The sequence below is a fragment of the Haliotis rufescens genome, unplaced genomic scaffold (genome assembly GCF_023055435.1).
Source record: "Haliotis rufescens isolate VD_foot unplaced genomic scaffold, xgHalRufe1.0.p SCAF_11, whole genome shotgun sequence".
NCBI lineage: Eukaryota > Metazoa > Mollusca > Gastropoda > Lepetellida > Haliotidae > Haliotis > Haliotis rufescens.
In genome coordinates, this window is record NW_025963791.1 from 31,602,014 (window position 1) to 31,626,608 (window position 24,595).

Here is a 24,595-nt window from a genome sequence, read left to right on the forward strand (position 1 = left end):
TATATGTAGGTCTTCAGCAAGCCATGCTTGACGAAAGAGGTGAAAATGCTTGTGAGAAGCGACTAACGGGATCGGGTGGTCAAGCTCACTGACTTGGTTGATGCATGTCATCGTATTCCAATTGCGTAGATCGATGCGCCTGATATCAATCACTGGGTTGTCTAGCCCAGACTCCATTATTTACATACTGCCGTCATATAGCTTGAATATTGTTGAGTGCGGCGTTAAACAACAAACAAACAAATTAACAGAACATGAAGAAATACAGCAAGGATTTATTTCTTGAAATGGGGAATTAGGCCCATTGCATAATTAATAATTCGCATAAGAAGGATTGAAGAGTTTAATGCTTACCAAATATTAACATTCAAGATCAGAATATTTCTGCATTGTGTGGGCAAAGTTACAATGATGTTTGTCATCAGCGATTACCCCTAAATTAACAAATCGTTCTTTGTAGATTTCTTGTCACAATCATGGTGTGTTCCGTTCAAACGGCGGATTTCATCATGGAACAAAGAGATGGGATCTAATCTTGAGGAGAATGTTGAATCCACGCACGCACATAGCTATCGTGCGTCTTTTAGATTTCAACACATTGATGTTGATTATGATCGAATTAAAAACTACACCACAAAATTATTACTTCTACTGTTGTTTTTCTACACTAGGAGCAGCGAGCATGTAAGTCCATTTTGACGTTCATGGCTATGTTTTTGTCGAAACCGTCGGAAAAATAAAACCGCCCACTCTTACACACATGTTTATGGCATATCATTTGGTTTAACCATTTTCATATAAATATTTCCAGAGTAACCCCATACACATCATGTCACATGCAGTCAATGCGAAAAATTGAAGCCACAGCTCTAGACTAAACCTTCATCTTTCGCTTTCTATCAGACATATACTCTTTCACTTCCGTGTTTGTACAGAGAAAGAGGGATCCGTATTTATCACAAGATATATCACACATATCTTTTGACGTTAGGACATTCCTGACATACTCCCCCGACTCTGTCAGCTGTATCACCTTGTTGGTGTTCCCGTCTACGAGCAGGATGTCTCCTGTGCTGGTAGTTGTGATACCACGAGGTTGACCGAGTGCTCTGTCTCCGGTAGGGGCGTATCTCCACACAACATGCCCCTCTGACGTCAGACATGTCACAGACTGCTTCCCCCAGTCAGACACGAGTATGTTGCCCTTGTTGTTGACACACATGCAGGTGGGGTAGCTAAACAGTGTCTTGTTGTGTGTTGTCATTGACCTCAGCACGTGTCCCGCCATGTCCAAGATATCAACATAGGCAATACCACCTGCTGCTAGAGATGAAGGACTCAGAACAGCGAGACTGTAGTACACCTTGCTTGTTGTGATGGTAGAGAGCAGCACAAGGTCAGGGGTCACTTCTACTGTTACAATCTCACTGAATTCAGGGACAGCAACCATCACCTGGTTCTCCTTTAACTGTGTTATTCCCAATGGCGGGTAAACCAGGGGAAGTCTACTTTGACATGGATTATTGTTTCTTGTGTAGAAAGATTTCACACACGTGTTATTGAAGTCAGTGACAACACATGTATGTATACCATTGACAACCAGGACTGTGACGTCACGTAGATAAGGCTTATCTTCATCATCCGCCATCCTCCCGTCTATCGTGTCAACCAGCACTGGAGACGGCAGACGTGTGCCCTGGTCCTGGTATGTGACGTCAATCTTCCCCAGCTGTAGGTCATCTAGGATGTGCTGGACGTTGTCAGTGTCAGGTGTAAACATGATGTCATCTATTCTCCGTGTGTCTACTGTGTCTTTGTCCCTGACATCCCCCTTCTCTACAGCCCCCGACTCCCAGGCCTGATACGCGTCATACAGGTCCATCTCACAGTCCGATACCAAGGCCTGGTCAATGAACTCACAATGTTGTCTGTACATCTGCATCTCAATCTCTTCAAGTTTCACACCGGAGTGGAGTTGACCGGCGTACGTCTGTGTTATGTGATTCAGTTCATCCAAGAGTTTTGTTTCTTTCTGTTTAATCTTGTTTATAGCTGTTTGACAGATTGATTTAATATTCTGACCAACTGAGTCAGTGATTCTGAAACTATTTTGTAGTTTCTGGTTTTTCATCTTTATTTTCTTCGACCTCACTTTCAGTCTCTTCCCCATGTCAAATCTCTTCTCCAGCAGAGCTGTCTTCATCTCTAGCTTCATAGACTCAATGGTGACGACAGTTTTACAAGTTCTGTGGTAGATGATACAACATGTCTGACAAGCAGCCTTCTGACAGTCTTTACAGTGGAACTCGACATTGCTACTCTTGTGCTCTGTACACTTGACCCTCCGTTTGACCGTTGGCCTAGATGACATGTCACACAGGTCATGGTTCTGTGACGTAGGGCTCACCCGGTGTGTCTTCACACATCTGTCACAGAGGGCCACTTCACACTCAGGACACCACAAGGCACCTGGAGTTGTCTCCCCTATTTGCTGACAGATCGTACAACAGGTGCTTGACTTCTCTGTAAACACAAATACGAACATATTTTTTTCTAAAACCTCACAAAATGGAAACGCTCAGTAAACAGTCTTTTTTTTTATTTCAAGGAAAAAAGCCCAATCAAAATTGATGATTTTTTTTCAATTTCTCAGGAATTAATAATATTTTGTAAGCAGCAATTAATCAAATTAAATGCTACAACTGGTTGTACTTCTTATAAACGTGTTATCGCTTAACTTTGTTTATCTTCAACAAAAAGAAATCATCAAACTGGATTGACACTCGTTAATTATGTTTAATATTTCGTGTACAAATTGTTACATACTTGTTCAATATTATTTCATAAGTGTATCTATTTCTTAAACACAATAGACGTATCAATACGAATGCCACTACTGGTTGAACATATAAATTTTGTTTTCAATTAACCTGGCGCATCTTCCTCGGTCCCGAGGGTGTCAATGAGGCCCTGTATAATGATGCTGGGTTTGATCTGCCCCGCCCACTCCTCCACTGGTCTGCTGGGGTGGGGGACCTTGGTATCTTGTCGACAGAAGGCACAGGGGATCGTCTTGGACTGAACAGCATCTGGTCTGGTTTGGATGTACTTGGTGATACATCTCTGACAGAAGGTGTGGTGGCAGGTCAGTGTACACGGGTCTGTGTATATCTTGAAGCAGATGGAGCACGTCAGGAAATTATCCTTTACTTTCTTCTCCAACTGAGCAGTAGCCATCTGTTAAATGCGCATATTATACTGTTATAGTTTTATGTATATATATTTAGTGTACTAATACAAAAGACAACGACAAAACTTGTCTCATGGAAGTGTATAGGTTTATATCCATTTGAGTGTTAGCATATGTACAGATGTACATGTATGCACCGGAGCACACGTGGCCAAGTGGTTACCGTGGCCCTACTACGCTTCCGTAGGAAACATTCCGGGCCTCAATCCCATTTTACAATGATTTCAACTCATCAAATTCCGGAAACTGAAAAAAGTTAGAAGAATGATTTTGGATGTAAGACAGAATCTTACCCAAGCATCTTTTGATTCTACTTGGGAGAGAATCGCTATTATGTACATTTAAACCTTCCTCATAACTCATGTTTCTAGGTTTGTCAGCACCATACCGTGCTCGTAGGATTCACCAATGTTGTAAACGTCTGAGACATGCATATGACTTTCACATTAGCTTAAACGCCCTGATATAACTGGAATACTGTTCAACCAGTGTTAAACCCAACTCACTCACTCCATTGCAGCAAATATGCGTTCAGTTGTAAAATGTTTTCGTATGACACCTATACAAATCCGCGTACATAATTTACACACATATGTACAAACTGCGTTTGTAAATTTCATGAAGGAAAATGTACATTTATGCAACGGCTTTACAACATATCGACACCTGCAAGTGTATGAACTCCAGTTTGCATATATGTGGTCATATGCACACAGAGCTTCAGTCAATCTCATTAAAATCAGATCTAAGTTCTCGCTGCCGCTAAACAAAGATCTGAGGACATCCCATTGTCAGAACGACCATCAGCCAATTAGAAAGCAGCTTTCTCGAGCTTTGCGGCACTATTTTCAGACTACGCTTGACAAATATATTGACACATTTCTCTATTGATATTTTGAAAACTGAACGGGCGAACATTCCGGAATGTCTAATATATGGTTGCGATTGTATGGCAGTGCGTCCCCCGCCTCGCCTGTTCAAATGTTTATCCCAAGGAAGCGAGATAGACGATTATTTTGACGGAATCAGTCGTACCGGTGGTAACTGTCATAAGGAATACCCCTGTTAACGTTTTCGCGGTTGCATGATAAGAAAACACATCACTTTCTTGATATGGTAAACAACACTTTGATTGGTCCTATGAAAGTTCGTTCTGACGTGACCCGTAATGGGATGTCCTCAGATCTTTGTTTAGCGATAGCGAGAACTAAGATCTGATTTTAACGAGATTGTGCGTCAGTGGGCTTCAGTGCTGCAATCTCACTCTTACGGCAACGATTGCCTGTGTTTCTAGCATGAGTTTCTGTAATAACTGCCCTTCCTTCCAAATACTTGAACCTATCGAGGACATATCTGCACCGCCCGACTCGGTGCCTATATATACGTGTTATCTATTCACTCAAGAGTAACCTCGACCCCCTTTCACAATCAACACTGGCAGAGCACACTATCGTCTCGGCACGTAGCCACCAGCACTTAGGTATAGGACCTATAGTAATCGAGGAACAATTGAGTGGATCCATTCACGGAAATAACAACTGGGGATTGCCTTTTATTTATATTATGTAACCGGCCAATGTCAATATATTTGAGTAATTGTAAAATTCAGGTAGCTTATTAACTCTCTGCCAAAATAGAGTTGAATGATGTGATAACTTCTTGTTAAAACAGGCGTCGATTTCAAGGCGTTTTGACACTCAGATATCTCCAGCAGATTATGTTTTATAGAAACAGTGAATGCTCAGTAACAGTTTGACATGATGTGCTTTTCAGAAAAACGACAAGAGGTGACTTAATATCGGCCTTTCTGCTGGCTTTGCGTCCATGTGTGGATTGCCGCCCTCAGCTAAACTCGTCCTTTTCCGTGACCGATCACTCGGCTAGTAAATCGCAAGAACCCGCCCCTGTCCGTAACCACAAAGACGACTCGGCCGTGAATGTGAGCCGAGCGGGTAAAACTACAATAACAGGCCTGCGTCTGAACACACTCGCGAATAGAATGTTTTCGCGTTAATAGTTCATCCGTTTAATTTTCGTCAATCACATATTTACGAAGTTACTTTTTTAGAAGCTTCTCTCCTAAATATATTTAAAATATACAACGGCATTTTGAAAAAATATAGTTCCAACACTGTAACTGTAAACAAAACCTGCACTCGTCTGGAGTGATCACAGCGAGGATTGACTACAAACCGTCAATGGTTCAGTTGTTTTTGAATTCTTACAAAAGACATTGTTCGTTCAAACACTGTTGAAATGACCCGAGTTGACCTTGGCAGATGGACATTTTATCCTCTTGACCTCTCATTAGTATCATCATCTGTGGCAGCTAAATGTTATTGTAAATTACAGTAAAATAATGTCATGTAGAATAAAGGCAATAAACATCACTGTACGCACATAGAGACATTCGTGTACAGTGTCGTACCTACCTTCAGGGATGACTACAGTTGAAAACATCGCCGCGTCATGCCTGTTTGTCTGAATGTTCTGCTCTCTAGCTGGTGGGCGTAAACATTGTTATCACAGGGTAATCAGACACCCAAAGTCCAGGTCGAATGTCATAAGGAAAGTACAACACGTTACTTCCTTCTACAGCAGTAATTGATTATGTTCAATTTATAAAAAAACAATATCCCAGTTCAAAAACGTGTTGTCTTAAGCTATGTGAAAACAAGTAAATCTACGTTTTTACTGACTGGGTCAATGCATTGATAACAGCCATCAGCATTGCTCGCCCATTTCCGTGATCAGTCATTCGGTATGTGCAGGAAATATTTGGATGCGGATGATGGATCTTAAATGATCAAAAGTGATGACAGTAATACGCATTAATAGTTGCGCCAATATATATGCCAAAAAGGAGATCAGTATTAACGGTTCAGTGTGTCGTCTACAGTCTCATGTGCCTTATACAACTATCCGTTAAAGACAGAATCTATTCTTTTTCGATGATAAATGTCTCTCTTCAGCGACGCAAGAAATATGTGACCATTTGCTTGAGGTACAGTAGAATTTAGTTTGGTTATGTGCGTGCGCCTTTCAGGTCAAAATACTTTGTTTATTGTCGGGACAAACTTCTACGTGAAATGAAAGGAGGTCTTTTTAAAGCAAGTGTCATATAAAACATGAAGGTTCATCCTGGTATGTAGATAAAGTATCCAATTGGTATATTTTTCGAATGACTGCAGACTGTTTAGTAACACGAAAATCAGGTCAGACAATCCAATTACCTATTCTCTGTTATAACATACATACAGAAGCGTTCTTTCTTTACATTTAGACCGATTAATCTTGATCTCAACATTTCAGTGTACATCGAGAAACGTCAGAGATTTTGAATGCATGATCGTTTAAGAATATCCTCGCTACGACCGAACCTATAGTGAACGAAACGAAGAAATGCACAACCAAACCATCGTAGTATGACTCAATCCGTGTCTAGGATGATAGTGAGTCTACCGAAATCTATGAATTCACCTTACTGTCTAATGAACACATCTTTAATCACCTTTCAATGTTCGACCAGTTGAACAATGTTGACTCAAACTTGTAACCGCCACAGGTTCATTAACAACTTCCGAAATCTCTCCCGTCACGTTTATCGTGTCGGCCATTTTGACGTGTTGTACTTGATGTAAATGTATTACGACGCGCTGTCATTGTGATTGACTTACTGAGGTTTTTCTTAACATACATTTCTCAACTAATGAGGATATTATTTGAATGTATTTGTTGTAAAGAAACTACAAAAGTTGTTCCTGTTGAGCATGTTGAGCATACACAAGGACATGTCACCTCTCGTTTTGAGGAACTATTGTATTCCGCGATACAACTGGTTGTTGTATGGCTGTCAGTGTCTAGTGACCTAGATCCATTTAGGTACAAAATAGTGACACAAAAAAATATAAGAATTGACTTTCAAGCTCCGACGTTCATACAGTCTGGCCCTCACTCTATGAAGGTTCATACTCCAATAAACTCACACTAGGTGAAAGTCAGTTCTTAAATGTTTCCACGCCTGACATGGCAATATTGACAATATCGTGTTTCATCAATCACTGCCGGTATCAAACATTTCAAATTGGCACATAAACAACATACATTGTTTTAAAGAAGCATTGCCCCGACGGTTGACATGAAAAACATCTGTCTCTTCTATAACACTCCGATAGCTTTGATGCAGCACTTTGGACTTGTGACTGGTACATCACGTGCTTTAACATGTGGCGATATACTGTTCCCTGTTGTGATATGTTTTCGTCAGAGAATTATCATATACCATTCACTTGTTCATGTCACTACTGTCTCTGTCACCACTGAGTCCTCCAAGGACAGATAGCATTTCACGCGACACAGTCTCTGTGTGTGTAAACTTTAAAGCTCGCCTTCACATGTTGTAGTCAATGCCATAATTCAGGTGGCTCCGAATATTGAATGACTCTGACGTCTAATGGACTCTGAAAGCCATTGAGGAATGTTGGCTGCAATCATTACAATTTCTTTCATGAAGAGATACTTTTATCTCAACTATATTGCGTTTGCAGTCACTTCTAACTGACAATATACCCCCATGTCCTTGTTGTCCTCGTGTGTTCTGTAATTTCATTGAAAGTGCATAACGACTCTGTATCATTGCTGACTACTTGCTTATTTCAGGATTACAAACGCTAAATCTGGAATGTCTATCCGTCTCTTTTGTGTAGCCTGATATATAGTTTGGTACATTTTTGTTCCCTCTTGGTGTATGTTCGCATGGGGCATGCATGCCGAGTTGGGTTAGATTCCAACTCTCGGTAATCTCCAGGTCGGTTCAACCCCATATTTCCTTTACACAGTAAATAATGTCAATCGCTTCATTGTCTGGTGCCGACTCGACCTCTTTACTTTCAGCTTGAATATTGCTCAGTGCGGTGTTAAACAACAAGTACCCGCGTACATTCAAGTTTGGTGCCTGAGATCTAAAAATTGTGTGACTGTCATGATTTATGTGTGAAAGATTCCCAATCAATATTGAACAGCTTATGAGTTGAAAATCGAACCGTGTCCACAATTTACATTATTTCAGTCAGCGGTATTGTCTTGGAAATGCAAATAATAATTAGAAAAGAGACTCAGCAATAGACAAACTTTCCAAATGTGTATACAAAGTTTAACAATAAATTTCAAACAGCTCATTGGTTTTGCTCGGGAATGAATCCAAATGAGTCTGACTTGCCACCTTCGAAACGCAAAACATAAAACGCTTGAACAAATCCCGAATATCTAAAGGCAGCATTTTATTGGTGTGTATGGGTTATCCCGGGGAAGCGACTCCTGCCTTTTTTAACTTACGGCGGTTGAACCCGACCCAACGACGAGAAATCGAGTAAAGACATTTAAACAATTTTGACTTGTTTCAAATATATACTTGAATATATTTTCCTAATTGCAGAAATTTGTTCAGATATGTGAATTACATTTTACAATGATGAAAACACCATTTCTTGGTTCCACAATCCACATGCACCATGGAACATTATTGCAGCAAAATATTTTATGGAAAAGTTGGCGACTCCTGCATTTTTGAACCTATGGCGGTTGAACCCGACCCAACGACGAAAAATCGAGTAAAGACATTTAAACAATTTTGACTTGTTTCAAATCAGCAAGCCTCAAAATGAACTGGCAATTACAGAAATGGAAATTAAATGATTTGTTGCCAAGGCTTCAAAGAAGGCACGACTCGATTGTAAGTATCTGACGGATTTGACTGTAATTCTCTGATGTGTGTTTTAATCAGAAAATAATAACCTACATATCATGAATATTCTAAACACAATTACCGGTTATTGCGTTATTATGCAGGAATCATTTTTGAATATATTTTCCTATTTGCAGAAATTTGTCCAGATATGTGAATTACATTTTACAATGATGAAAACACCATTTCTTGGTTCGACAATCATCATGCACCATGGAACATTATTGCAGCGAAATATTTTATGGAAAAGTTGGCCTCCTTAAATATATACTTTATATTTTTTCAAAAAAAGAATCTGTGTAAACAACACATATGAAGTAAACCAAATCATGGAAACATAGTTTGAACAATAGATAATTACCTGCAAGTCCCATACTTCATAATTACTTTAAAGGAGAATAATTCTCACCACTTGAAAGATGGTTCTTAGTCTGGACTGACAATATCTCAGATTGGTATCCAAGATTTGCGATCCTGTCCAAGCGATAACTCTCGGATGATAAGTACATTGGTGTTCAGGAATTGGCAGAATCTATTGATACCAAGACAGTAACAGAGTTCGTCACATTGACAATAACTGTCTCATCTTTATGATTTCATAGGCAAGGCCTTAGATGATGGACAGGAAGTTATGGCAATATTCTGTGACATTAGTAGAGCATTCGATCGTGTTTGGCACAAAGGTTTGTGATAGGAATTAAGCATGTGTGGAATAAAAGGGGTTCTTTAAAATGGTTCCAAAGTTACTTGTTTGATACAAAGCAATATAAGTTATTAATGGACATCAATCGAATGTTAAACCTGTACTTGCCCGTGTCAATCAAGGTTCACTAATAGGACCCTTATTATTTTAAGTATTCACCAATGATATTGTCTGTGATATACAATGTAATATATACTTGTTTGATTCTTCACAACGAGTTAAAGATTTCTATAAACATGCACGCAAATATTTCTCACCAATAACTGTTTACATCTGATATGCCTCATGTGACATAATTTCAAGTTCATACTGCTGTATGACATATATACTACTGATCCTTGTTCGAACTTCAATGTGGAGATACTGACGTATATTCATATAGGCTTTGCCTGTTTATCAATCACCATTCACTGTAGGAGTGGAATTAGATATTGTTAAAAACGCATTGACACACAACCTCATTCGCCGTCCATGTTATTGCGTTTCTTTTTCATCTTTAGTCTACGCCATGGTATAACTGAAAACAGTTCAACGCAGTATTAAATCATATTTTAATTAATTACCAACTCATTCATGCATCTACATGCTCGATTTACAAGACTCTAATGTTGGTTGACACGAGAACAGATTTATATGGTTCATAGAATATGTTAAAATAGGTTCACAGATCGAAACGTTAATGTGTGGTTTCAGTCGCGTGGAGAAGCCTGTTATGTACACAAGCGGGTAAAAATGTCAGTAACATAAACAAGGGGCTGAAACCAGTTACATATACAAGGGGATTACGACTGACTAAATATTTTAATGAGTTACATAGGCAAAAGGTATGTAACAGCCTCGATCACAGTTCATTACAAGTGGGAGTGTTGATGAGGATTGCTTCTTGGAATTTTCAAATCTTTGAAGTCTTTGAGGTTGATTGTAAGGGTTTTGATTTGGTCCCACTGGATGCTGTGACAGGGGTCGTCACGGACATGGTCTGATAAAGGTGATTTAGAATCACCTTTGACACTGAGCTCTGATGTTCTTCAATTCGGATTTTCAGGGGCCTTGCGTTTTGACATGTATGTAGGCATGTCCACAATTACACGGAATGTTGTACTCAACTCTTGATGGTTCTTGCTGTTGGCTGTTTGGCGGTTTTCCTTTGGCTTTGATGGCGTCAATGTTGGCCCACTTCTTTTAGAGTCTCTGAATTGTATGGCTGGCAGTTCCAAAAGGCTGATGACAAAAGGTGCAGATTGTTGAAGGGGATTTTGGGGGTTCCTTGGAGGTGCACTGTATTGTCTGCTGCACTAGCTCGGTAGGGGTTGTACAGTGAGGAGGCAATACAAAGCTATATGCAGGGTTACTTTCCTCCTGCGTATAAATCGTCCAAAAAAGTACATCGATGAATTAAAATTCGCATAAAGAAATTTGATGAAGGGCTTGATACACAATGCTTACCATACTATTCTAGATGACAATAAGTACAGACAGACTTTCAATGACGTTTGGCATAACCGAATACCCATCACAGCCTCAGTGTGTGTGTGTGTGTGTGTGTGTGTGTGTGTGTGTGTGTGTTTGGGTGTGTGTGTAGGTGTGTAGGTGTGTGTGTAGGTGTTGCCAGCGTCTCGTGCATGCCTTGAGCAGTGTGCTATGTTTTTTCTTGGGACCTCTTTTTCACTGAATTTGTGCCAAGGACGTTTATACTTCAGGTAGTATAAATTATAGCATTACGGTTAGACCAAGTTAACCTTCTGTGGCCGATGTCATCACAAGTATCTCTATAACAACTGTCACTACTGGTGTCTTTCACCTTGTGATCACGTGGATTATTCATTGCAGGAAGTAACCTATTTGAATAATGTATGTCTGCTTGACTGAAAAAGTGATACCCAAGACTGTTACTATTATGTATTCTACTCTTTTACTCGATCTATTCTCTTTACATAAATTTACTTATAACCTTTTCAGAATAACCTCATGCACAATCCATGATTGTTTTGTTTTTTCTATCACACTAACATATACTCTCTCACGTCCGTTTTTGTACACAGAAAGAAGAATCCGTATTTATCACAGAATACATCACACACGTCTTTTGACTTGAGAACATCTCCAACTAACTCCCCCGACTCTGTCGGCTGAATCATTTCATTGGTGCTCCTGTCTACAAGCAGAAGATCTCCTTTGCTGGTAGTTGTGATGCCACGAGGCAAGCTGAGCGCTCTGTCTCCGGTAGGTGCGTATTTGAACACAACATCACCTTCTGTAGTTAGACATGTAACAGACTTCTTCCTCTCGTCAGACACGAGTATGTTGCCCTTGCTGTTGACACACATGTAGTAGGGGAAAGTAAACAGGGTCTTGTTGCGAGTGTCCTCAGCACATGCCCCGCCATGTCCAGGATATCAACAACGCCGTATCCACCTGCTGCTAGACAGGAAGGATTCAGAACAGCGAGACTGTAATACACCTTATTTGTTGTGAAGGTCGAGAGCAGGGCCAGGTCAGAGGTCACTTCTACTGTTACAATCTGACGGAATCCAGGGACAGCCACCATCACCTGTTTCTCCTTCAACTGTGTCACCCAGGGGACGTTTACTTTGACATCGCTGGTTGTTTGTTGTGTAGAAAGATTTTACATACTCATTCTTCATGTCGGTAACCACAGCAGTCTGTATACCGTCTACAACCAGGACTGTGACGTCGCGTAGATCAGGCTCATTCTCATCACCCGCCATCCTCCCGTCTGTAATTCCAACTAGAACAGGCGACAGCAGACATTTCTTCTGATCCTGATATGTGACGTGAATCTTTCCCAGACTGTGACGTCACGTAGAGAAGGCTGCTTCTTATCATCCGCAATCCTCCCATCTATCACGTCAACCAGCACTGGAGACGACAGACATGTGCCCTGATCCTGGTATGTGACGTCAATCTTCCCCAGCTGTAGGTCATCTAGGATGGGCTGGATATGCACAGCGCCATCATCCGCCATCCTCCCGTCTATCGTGTCAACCAGCACTGGAGACGGCAGACGTGTGCCCTGGTCCTGGTATGTGACGTCAATCTTCCCCAGCTGTAGGTCATCTAGGATGTGCTGGACGTTGTCAGTGTCAGGTGTAAACCTGATGTCATCTATTCTCCGTGTGTCTGCTGTGTCTGTGTCCCTGACATCCCCCAACTCTACAGTCCCCGACTCCCAGGCCTGATACGCGTCATACAGGTTCATCACACAGTCCGATACCAAGGCCTGGTCAATGAACTCACAATGTTGTCTGTACATCTGCATCTCAATCTCTTCAAGGTTCACACCAGAGCAGAGTTGGCCGGCGTACGTCTGTGTTATGTGATTCAGTTCATCCAAGAGTTTTGTTTCTTTCTGTTTAATCTTGTTTATAGCTGTTTGACAGATTGATTTAATATTCTGACCAACTGAGTCAGTGATTCTGAAACTCTTTTGTAGTTTCTGTTTTTTCATCTTTATTTTCTTCGACCTCACTTTCAGTCTCTTCCCCATGTCAAATCTCTTCTCCAGCAGTGCTGTCTCCATCTCTGGCTTCATAGACTCAATGGTGACGACAGTTTTACAAGCTCTGTGGTAAGTGATACAACATGTCTGACAAGCAGCCTTCTGACAGTCTTTACAGTGGAACTCTACGTTACTCTTGTGTTCTGTACACTTAACCCTCCGTTTGACCTTTGACCTAGATGACATGTCACACAGGTCATGGTCCTGTGACGTAGGGCTCACCCGGTGTGTCTTCACACATCTGTCACAGAGGGGCACTTCACACTCAGGACACCACATGGCACCTGGAGTTGTCTCCCCTATTTGCTGACAGATCGTGCAGCATGTGCTTGACGTCTCTGTGAACAGAAGTACAAAGTTGTTTTTGTCTGAAACAACATAATATGGAAACGCTAAGTTTGCAATCAGGCTTCGTTTTAAGGTTAATCAATTTAACAAAATATCCATTTGAACTTGATGAACAATTTCCAGCTATAATTTCTTATGAATCGGTTGTAGCGGAATTAAACAGAATTACAAACATATTCTTGCTAAAACATCACAAAATTGAATTGCTAAGTTTGTATGCAGACTCTATTTTAAGGGCATTAAAACATTAAAAATAAACAATCAAACTGGATTTCATATTTCAATTTCTCGTGAATATGTGATATTTGTTCCATAAACACAAGCGATCAATCAAAATAATTCACATAAGAATTACTTGTTAATTTCATTCACGTGTTTTCAACATATTTCTAAAGTGTTTATCTTCACGTGTAATCAGCAGAACATCTGTATTCGTACGCGTTAACATAGTGCCTTTAGTTTAAGAAAGAAATCAGTAAACGCATGTCACTGGAATGTCTGGTCGACAATTTCTAATCTAACACTAGAATGGTTACTTCTCGGTTGTTTATAATAATAATAATAATAATAATAATAATAATAATGGCCTGATAATGTACGCCTCTCCGTGGTGGTCTAGATAGGGAGGATCTATTCCCCTGAACTTAACGTACATCACTCAGGTACCTAACTCCCCGAAACAGGTTCAAAACCGGGTTATAGAAAGCCAAGGAAAAATTGATCTTTTAACTCCGCAGCCCAGTCAGCCTTCCTCCAGTATACCAACCAACCAAGCTGGAGGTGGGACGTGCCTCAGGGGGAGGCACAGAACCCGTCCAAGAATATCTTGGACGCAACAATTGAAGTCCACAATTCTAGAATGTGCGCAATCAACAGGTTTGCCAGAATTCCACGAGTAAATGGCAAATTATGAAGCAGCATTAAGACAAAGCCATGCCAATGTATGAAGATTTAGAGAAAAAACATCCGTGACCAGCATTATACATGCGCCGTCAGCCTGGTGAGCTAACTGCCAACAATCGTCAGACGCCTTTGCATGAACCCTCAGGTACAACAGTAGCAGACCCGAAATTGCAGATGAACGTTCGCATTATTCTCCCTAAATTACCTGATGCACTTGTCACTGATGACCAACACTTGGGCTCACAAAATGAAATTCCTGATTGTGGCATCGAAGATTTTGAGTTTTCTTCCGATTCCGACCCCTCTTCTGTCCATGATCTTTCTCTTCAGCAACCAATGCTTGCCCTAAAAGGCGACTATGCTTGGCGACTAACGGAATCGGGTGGTCAGGCTCACTGATTTGGTTGAAGCATGTCATCGATCCCAATTGTGTGGATCGATGCTCATGATCTCAATCACTGGATTGTCTGGTCCAGACTCGATTATTGACAGACATATAGCTAGAATATTACTGAGTGCGGCGTTAAACAACAAACCAACTAATGATCTTTCTGAGCATGCCTAATATATTGTGTTTATGTCATTTTATAATCAAATCTGTGATTTACCGATTGAGAAATGGAGGCCAATTAAACAATTATGTCCACAAAATCAACTTGATAAATTAAATAACATTATTTCTGTCACTCTTAATGCGGACTGTTCTGTGCATGACATTAACTATTGGGTGTATGCTGCTGCTCGAACACTGGAGGAACGCCATACAGTTTCCAAAAACAATGAACCACAAAAGTGCAAAAAACAAAATCATTCAAAGAAAAACCGGTTCCAAATAAAAGTAAATGAAACAAAGAAAGACATATCCTGGATAGAACTTTGCTTAAAATTATGTTCATCGGGGCAATCAATGTCAAAACGAAAAAACTCAATTTGGAAAACTTTAAAAACAAAATACAAGACAACAAAAGAGAAGATTCTTAATCAAATTCTTGATTCTCTTAAAACGAAGTTAAGGTTTGGACAGAAAGAAACAGAAAGTGGGACAAGAAAAATATTTTCATAAAACAAAACAAATTGTCCAAATCTAATGAATAACAATTTTACAGGCAATTAAATGCAACCAATGGCCATGATGAGAAAAGATCCCCCATGGATTCTAGTGAAAGGTTTTGGAAACAGTTCTGGTCTATACCCGGTAACTGAAACCTAGATGAACCATGGATAGGGGAGTAAAATAAAAATGTACAGTCACCATTGTTGTGTTTTATAACACCTGATTGCCTAAAAAGTTAATAAGAAAATCCAAATCTAAAACGGCGCCAGAACCTGATTGTATTCGAAAGCGGTTTTGGAAACTATTCCCTTACTGTCCAAACACCATTACTTCTCTTGTGGATACAGGGGATGCTCCGCCTTGGTTCTGCATAGGTCGAACAATACTTATCCCATAGAAATTTGAAATTTGACTGACCCTAAAAACTTCCGCCCTATTACTTGTCTAATACACACTACAAAATATTCACCGGGTGTCTCACAGATCTTGTGCCATCATACTATGCTTCCAATGACATTTTTTACATCGAGCAGAAAGTAGCCAGAAAGGGATGCTGGGGTTGAAAGGAACTGTTACTTGTTCAGAAAATGATCCTTGAAGAGGCTGAAACTTACCACCGTAATCTCACAATGTGTTGGATAGAATACAGAAAAGCTTATGATTCTGTACCTCATGAATGAATTTTAAAGTCACTGGAATGTATTGACTTCCCCGACTACTAGTTTTACTCAAGTCTTTAATGAATTGCTGGTCAACTCAACTTGAAATGTATTCGTAGGGGCAGGTGGGAACCCATTCCTATTAGAAGAGGAATATTTCAGGGCGATTCTTTTAGTCCTTTGGTTTTCTGCTTGTCACTTAATCCTTTAAGGTTTTTTCTCAGCAAAGAGGAAGGTAATCACCCGGGACCTCCTCAGCACAGATCCCCAACATCCCTTGCTCACCCTCCTTTCCATATATGACCTTCAACTGATTACCAGTTGAGGATCCACACTAGAAAAAACGATTCTTACTTGTCGAGTCCTGTTCTAATGATATTAACATTCTTCATCTGAAACGTGACAAGGTAGAAGTGGGAGGATCAGTCAGTTTACTTAGGGGAGGAGTCATTGACCATCATGTGGAAGGTCAGGCCTATACGTACTTCGGAATGCAGGTTAGGGACAAACTCCAGAGTGCCCAAAGCAAGGACAAACATTGGGAAGAGTACAAATGAAGACTTATGAAAATCTGAAGTTCAGGACTGAACGCTAGCAATAAAGTCTAAGCCACAAATAAGGCTTTTGTATTCTTTTGGTGTTGTTGATTGGTCGAAACAAGAAATTCAGGGTATTGACACCCTCATACGAAGAATCATGTCAGACAATAGATCCCACCATCCCCGCTCTTCCTTCAATCGCTTATATTTACCAATCATAATGGGAGGGCGTGGTTTGATAAACGTTGGGGCTCTTCAGGATAGAATTGTATTGTGCTCATTTGCACACATCTATTTTTCTGATAATCCTCTTGTGAAGCATGTCAAGACTCATGATGAAAGCAAGGCATTTCTCAGTTTTGGTAAACGAGCCAAGGATGTAGGACATATTCTCAATGTCAAAGTGGATTTTGTTGATTGTTCTGTACTGCTGGACGGTACAGAAATGAGTGTCAATCAAGCGAGGTGCCATATCAAATCGGCTTAGACTCAGGTTTTCAAAGAGAGGCTATCTGAACGACCACTGCATCGAGTCTATGTGCATTGTGTTAAGAAGGAGTCCTTCCCTTGGATGAAGTCGGTTGGCCTGAGAAGTGAAACTGAAGGCTTTTTTTTGGTTGCTCAGGACCAGTCACTTCCCACTCGAAACCGTCAATGCGGGATTTTGCATTAAAATGTAAATGTGAAATGTAGATTTTGTAATGAATTAAAAGAGACTATCCAACACATTGTCAGTGGATGCCCAGCTTTGGCACAAACACAGTATCTTAAGCGACAAGATGGAGCAGCTCGATCCTTTTATTTCGGTTTTCACACAGCGGTCCATCCATGGTACGCCCCATGGGCGTCATAGAAAAGGATAAATACAAAATTCTTTGGAATAGGCCCGTTAACATCCCCAGACGTATCCAGGCCAACAAACCTGATCTTGTACTTTTTGGTAAATCCAGTGAAATCATTTATATTATTGAATTTTCTGTCCCTTTTGACACAGAAACAAGACAAATATGCAGACCTCGCTTTCGAAATGTCACGCTTGCATCCCAAGTACCAAGTTGTCTGACTCCCAGTTGTTCTCGTTGCCTTGGGTTTGGTAATGCCCAATCTGTTGACTGACATTGAGAGAGTATTCAGGTTTGCTACCAGGAATAATGTAATGTGTGGGTAATGTAGAAGGCAGCAGTGTTGGGGAGTCTTCACATTCTCTGAAGAGTTCTGGGTGGGCTTCACTAGGCAGCGCTTCCTGGGAGAAGTCCCATTTGCTGTCTGGGCTGCATGTAGAGGGGGAAAGGGCCAGAGATGATGATGAGCCTAACCAGCCTGACTGTGCCAGGATCACCCAAACCCTCTTTGATGCATTGTTTATTTTCATCTGTTAGTAAAGGTAATAATAATAGTCCATTTTAGGGCGGATATATCCATGCATAGTGCAGGCTAATAAGAAGTCAATCGGAGACAGAAAGTCTAAAGCGATAGGATTTGAGTTGTGAGCAGAAAGAAGGCAGTTCACTGTTGTGGTAGATGGTTCCGGGCAATGGCCGCTAAGTATGCAAAGGAACGTTTGCCATAGTGTGGTGTCCGGACACTTAGTATGAAGAGCAAATTCTTATTCTCTGAGCGGAGGGATCTTCCTGGGACAAACACATGAAGGAGATCAGCAAGATGGGATGGAGCTTAAAACATAAAAGATAATCTTGAATGTTATCCTGTGTTCAGCTGGAAGCCAGTTGTATAACACAGGAGTGATATGGTCAGTCTTGCGAGAGTGAGTAACTATTCTGGCTGCTATGTTCTGCACTCGTTGTAAGTTGGCAGCCGGGATCTTATTGCATCCAACAGCAAGCTATTACAGTAGTCAGACCTTGTCATAACTAAAACCAAGTGTGATAGATGACTGCTGAGTAAGAAATTTGCGGATGTGCCCTATGTTCCTTAGAATGAAAACACAGGCTTGTTAAGAGACAATTCCGGATCTAGGGTAGCACCAAGATTTCGTACATCTGCTGACAGGGGAATGGTGGTGTCACTGAACTGAAATGATTCAGTGCCACATTGCCCTCTTGGACCCTTTGGACCAACAAATAGGCACTCGATTTTACTGTCATTAAGCTTCAGCTTGTTTTCAAACATTATCCATAACGTAATGTTACTGCAGCATTCGCCGAGGCGAAACAATGTAGCATTTGCATCTGATGGTGTGGTTTTGAAGACATCATGGAGCTGCGTGTCAGCAGCATATAAATGACGACTTATCTGGTGCTTAGCAATGAGTGTACCTACTTCCTTAGTGTATGCGGTGAATAATACTGGTCCAAGCACAGAACCTTGCGGGACCTCACACTTGAACAGCAATTTCTCAGTCAGTGATCATCCATCAATAAGAACTGACTGATATGAAAGATAAATCAATGCCATGCTATTCCGTCAATCCTGAATTCATTTCTGAAGCGCGCAAGAAGACCGTCGTGGTCAGTGGTATCAACGGCAGCACTTAAATCGAACAGAACCAGTAAACCAACGTTATTGTTGTCTATAGCGATTCTTAAGTAATTTAGAACCTTAATTAGAGCTGTATCAGTGCTGTGATTGCTTCGATATGCAGACTGGTAAGGCTCATGGAGATTGTTGCCAGACAGATGCTTGGAAATCTTTCACCAACTGCACGTTCAATTCATTTGGATAGGTTTGATACTGGTTTGATACTGGTTGGTAGTTGTTAAGTTCATCAGGGTTCTTTAACAGTGGCTTGACAATAGCTACTTTGAAGATTGATTGCATGACGCATGACACCAGACTTGTGTTGAAGTTTGTTAATACTGGTAGAAGAATTGGCCAAGATTATTGTGGTAGAACTGTATCAAGAACACAAGAGGTGGGATTGGACTTTTTAATAAGTTTCAAAACTTCATCGTCTCTGAGAAGAAGCTGAAAGTTTCATGAACGGGAAAGAGTCTGAGAAGACATTTTTTCTCACTTATACGTTTCTCATACGAATTGTTGAATACTTTTTTAACGTGTTTTAAAGTAATAAATGACAAACCTGAATGTTCTTAACAGTAGCATTGTTCATAAATGTATCCAATATTAACACAAAAGACTATATGAATGTGAATGATACTACTGGTTGAACATCTACGTCTTGCTTTCACTTAACCTGGCACATGTTCCTCGGTCCTGAAGGTGTCAATCAGCCCCTGTATAATGATGCTGGGTTTGATCTGCCCCGCCCACTCCTCCACTGGCCTGCTGGGGTTGGGGACCTTGGTATCTTGTTGACAGAAGGCACAGGGGATCGTCTTGGACTGTAAAGCAACTGGTCTGGTTTGGATGTACTTGGTGATACATCTCTGACAGAAAGTGTGGTGGCAGGTCAGTGTACAAGGGTCTGTGTAGGTCTTGAAGCAGATGGAGCACGTCAGGAAATTATCCTTTACTTTCCTCCCCAGCCGGGCGGTAGCCATCTGTTAAACTGACAGGCAGTAGTTTTATAGCTTGACTCAGTACAAAACACAACGCTATATCACACCTCATAAAAGTGTAAAATGTATACAGTATTATATTACACCCATTTGCCTATGATTATTTTTTGCACATATGAAGGCAAACGTGTTTATAGGAAATCTAATGATTATCGATAGAATGATGATTATTTTAGTTATCTCTCGTCAGTTGTGTACATGTACTCACTGTATTGGTCATCGGAAAAATAAAGAACATTAATGATTGACATTGTATGTTGTTTAAGGTCACATTCTGCAATATCCCAGCTGCACGAGGCGGCTTGTAAATAATCGAATCTGGACCAGACACAGCGATTAACATCACAGGCATCGATCAATGTAAATTAGGATATGAAGACATGCCGTCAACTGAGCCACACCACCCGATCCAAATAGTCGCACATACCACATGCTTAGGCTGCTGGCTGACCTATATTCGTATCTGGTATATTTATTAACACTGATCAATTGTATGTCCCGCGACATGGCTAGGTTGCTGGGGACCCATATTCCTACCCGTAATCCGGTATTTCGTAATATTGATCTCTGATTGTGGATATTGTGTAGTATACATATATCATCGGTGTTCTGAGAGGCACGTCCAACCTCTGCATAGTACAAGCTGAACATGGCTGTCTGTTACACCTTTACGTGTACAAATTATCCTGCCTTATCACTTACGGGTTACTTCGGCGCCCTTCTACAGTAAACACTGGCATAACGCACTGTCGCCTGGCCTCGCCACGTAGCCACCTGTAGTTTGGTACTCAACTGAACTCATTTATTCTCAGTAAAAAAACACCCACGGTGGTACATGAGAGAAAATTATATTAAAAATATTAATATGTACAACATGACAGCATTTAACAAGAATAATGAAAATAGAATACGTTGATGCTAATACAATTTACCAATTGTATTGTACACATTGTTAAGGAATTAAGATTCCTTACTGGTGCCTTTTAGATTGCTTACACTGTAGGTAGTTTCTTAAATTGGTTCGTGTCGCTGTTGGACAAAAGCCTCACATCTAAAATAAATGATGAAACTCATCTCCCACAGCGAATGAATCACAGAGTGGACACTGAAATGTTCAGCCATCGACCAGTTTCAACAGGTAACATATGATCAGTAGTTCTGAATATTAACACAGGGAGAAATATTGATTTTGAGAGTGATAGATATTTCTCAAATGAGGGTTGGTTCTTCAGATTCTTGTAGTACGACCTCTGGAGCTTGATGAACAGTGGATTTCAAGTTCTGGAGGAATTGAGATCTAAATATATTCAACCGTTGAGGCCAGCCATGGCGTTGGACATACCGATGGGTTTTTGAAATACATATCAGTTGTTTAATACAGTCTTAATAAAGTCTAAACATGGGATATTTTCAACTTCTTTATGGATTGTATACATGTATTTGTAAAGTGTTTGGGACGGTTTATCATACCCTTCTGTAGAAGTAAGCTTAAGCCAAAAGGAATTATACGTTTAAAAACTGTAATACTTCCCTGCCAAATTCACCATTTAACATAAAGATTGGAGTTGTGTCTCGTAAGGCGAAATGTTTATTATCTCAGTAACTTTTAATCCGTTTATCAATACACGTTTTACAGTTCTTTGACATTTGGCAGTAATAAGATTCATTTAAAGGCGTATTTTATTTTCTCATTTTATTGTTAGCTTTTTAAAACTTTTTACGCTGGATTCCACATTCTTTGTCAAACCACGGCTTGTTTTACATTCTACCTAACACCAACTGCAGTGGATGTGTTACAACCAATCTGCACAACTGCCCACTGACTGCATTGGACAGGCTGTTTGTAAAACACAAATAAAATAGGGCACGAAAATAGTACGTCTGAACAAAATGACCAAGTTGTTATTTATTACAGTTTATTCACTTAGTAAACATGTAAAATAATACCAATTTCAAATGCGTGCTTTGGGCACAACAATTACATGCACATATTTTGAAATATTTGGAGAAATATTTTATTCACAACTATTGCCCATTGCACGCAATGAGCAGATAATTGTTTGCATGTACATTGCATGCATTGGGCAAGCTGTATTGCCATATACATGCAATGGGCAAACGGCCTGCTCAATGCACTCAGTGGGCAGTTGTACAGATTGGGTGCAGCATGAAGCATCAACAAGCGTGTGTCCTATATTGTGGGCCATGCCGTTGATCATTTCCGCAGGTTCAAGTGCTCGCTCTGTCAGTTCACGCAAAAGATGCCTGTTGATATTTTGACAAAACATGGTGGATACATTTTCGACTTGGGCTTCTTACTCTCAATAGTACCAATGGTTGGATTACTAAGAGGATTAATTTTGTAAATCTGGTTTCTGGTAGGGTATAATGACAGAGAAGCGACTGGACACTGAACATCAGAGTAAATTCATAAAGTTGCATGGACAATGGTGATGTAATAATATAATCAAGAAATGATGTATCAATTTATTTACCAATATGTCTGTCTTTTCCCAAATGACCATTGGAGATAAATAGGTTTAAATGTTTGTGTATGTCAGTGACTTTAACACCAAAGTTATTCATCCCATCCATGTCTTATGTGTCATGTTGTAAGCATTGTTCATCTAATACTAATTCAGGTTTAAATCCATAGCCATCTCATCAATACGTTGATCCTTTTCTCTGTTCGTGCAATGAAATCACCAAAATATGGTGACGTAGTCACTAACTGAGAGATAATTCATACATATATATATATATATATATATCATATACTAGTAATGGGTAGGTTTCTCGGCAGGATATAAACACGATATCCGTTGGGGTCATATGCGGATAGAGATGCAGTATCAAAGGTCAAGTAGGGACTACTTTCAGTGTTTACAAACTCACATGGCGTCGCCCTTGTCATTCGGCGATCGAGTCAGAATTAACCATTGGGAATCTGGATAAACTAAAGGGATAATTGCTATCATTATCAAAAGAACAGTCTTATAAACTGAAAATCCGTGTCTAACTGTGACGTAGCTAAGGCATTTGATAATGTTTTGGCAACTTTGGAGATATAAATTTCGAAACAATTTTGTAAGGGCACTAGGCCCAGCCAAGCGGAATCAGTAGCCATATCTGTGCTTGTCGACCTCTGCGGCTTGAAACCTTTTCCACAAATTAAAATACCGGTAGTTGGATTTGGCCGAAAAATGTTTGAATTGTTACCTTGTTTCGTTTTGTCACTCTGGGTACATCTTACTGTACTTAACGTTGACAGGACAGACCGACTCTGGCTACGTGGAGAGGCGATACTGTGCAATGTCAGTGTTTACTGTAACCAACAGGCGTCTGAACGTGGCCGTGACGTCTCATTGACTAGGGTTAGAGTAGCTTCCCTTTGACGAAGGGCAGTTACTCTAGCGGACAGACCGATGGATTGCCGCGAAAGGCAAGTAAAAACATTTATTGTTTTGCGTATATGTTTCTTCGCCACTGTATAAGAAACAGATGTTAGTTGGAGCTCTATTGGCTACTGTCACAGTCCGCTTGACACATTACTTACACTGTGACGTAATAAATATTAATGCACGCATTCCAGGAAAACTTGCAATGTTTCGGTAATGTTTGTGAGAGAGGGAAAGCTATTTTCAAGCACAGAATTAAAGAATGACATTATATGGTAAAGAGGTTATCACGCTTGTGTGTTTGGGGATGTTAAATATCCTGTATTAGGAATAAACACTATGTATTTAGGTCGCCAAGGCTCGCTAAATACAATGTTTATTCCTAATGAAGGATATTTACCATCCCCAAACACACTCGCGTGATAACCTCTCATTATTTTTCACTGAAATCCTTATGCCCAAGCCCCCTCTTACAGTAAACACTGACAGTGCACAATGTCGCCTCTCCACGTAGCCACCAGTAGTTCGGTACAGAACAACTCATGGTAATGGAGGAACGATTGAGTGGATACGTCGACCCAAATTACAATTGGGGACTGCCTTTTGTTCAGCTCTGTGAACCAGTCAATGGAAGTATGTTTTCGTAACTGTATCTATGTTATTAGCTTCAGGTCGATGTGATATAACCCACCGCGAGATTTTAATGTAATAACGAAAGTAGGTGACTTCCTTGTTGCAACATATATAATGACACTTAGCTATTTCGAACAGATAATGAATGCTATGTTACAACAGATTATGAATTATAATTACAAAAACAATGAACACTAAGTGCCAGTTAATAGTTTGACATAATCTACGTTTCAGAAAACGGGAAAAGGTATCTGAAATTCTACCTTTCTGCTGGCTGTTTCCAGGTGTGGGTTGCTGCACTGGTTTTACTCGGCTGGTCCCAAATCGCCGCCTTTCGGCTCCTTCCGTAAAACGAGATCAAGCACA

At 40.3% G+C, this 24,595-nt stretch overlaps 1 protein-coding gene across 2 annotated transcripts; it reads right to left on the minus strand.

Moving 5' to 3' along the window:
- Positions 1-260: 260 nt before the first annotated feature.
- Positions 261-24,595, minus strand: LOC124132533. 2 transcript variants are annotated; one of them, XM_048392553.1, is made up of 3 exons: positions 24,493-24,595; positions 19,874-20,188; positions 261-2,523 (listed from the first exon to the last, which is right to left on the minus strand). In XM_048392553.1, the coding sequence occupies exons 2-3, from the start codon at positions 20,178-20,180 to the stop codon at positions 875-877; spliced, it is 1,956 nt and encodes a 651-aa protein (XP_048248510.1). In that variant the 5' UTR covers positions 20,181-20,188; positions 24,493-24,595; the 3' UTR covers positions 261-874. The 2 variants fall into 2 exon arrangements, with proteins under 2 accessions (XP_048248510.1, XP_048248509.1); XM_048392552.1 differs by lacking the exons at positions 19,874-20,188; positions 24,493-24,595 and adding exons at positions 2,931-3,237; positions 5,683-5,757.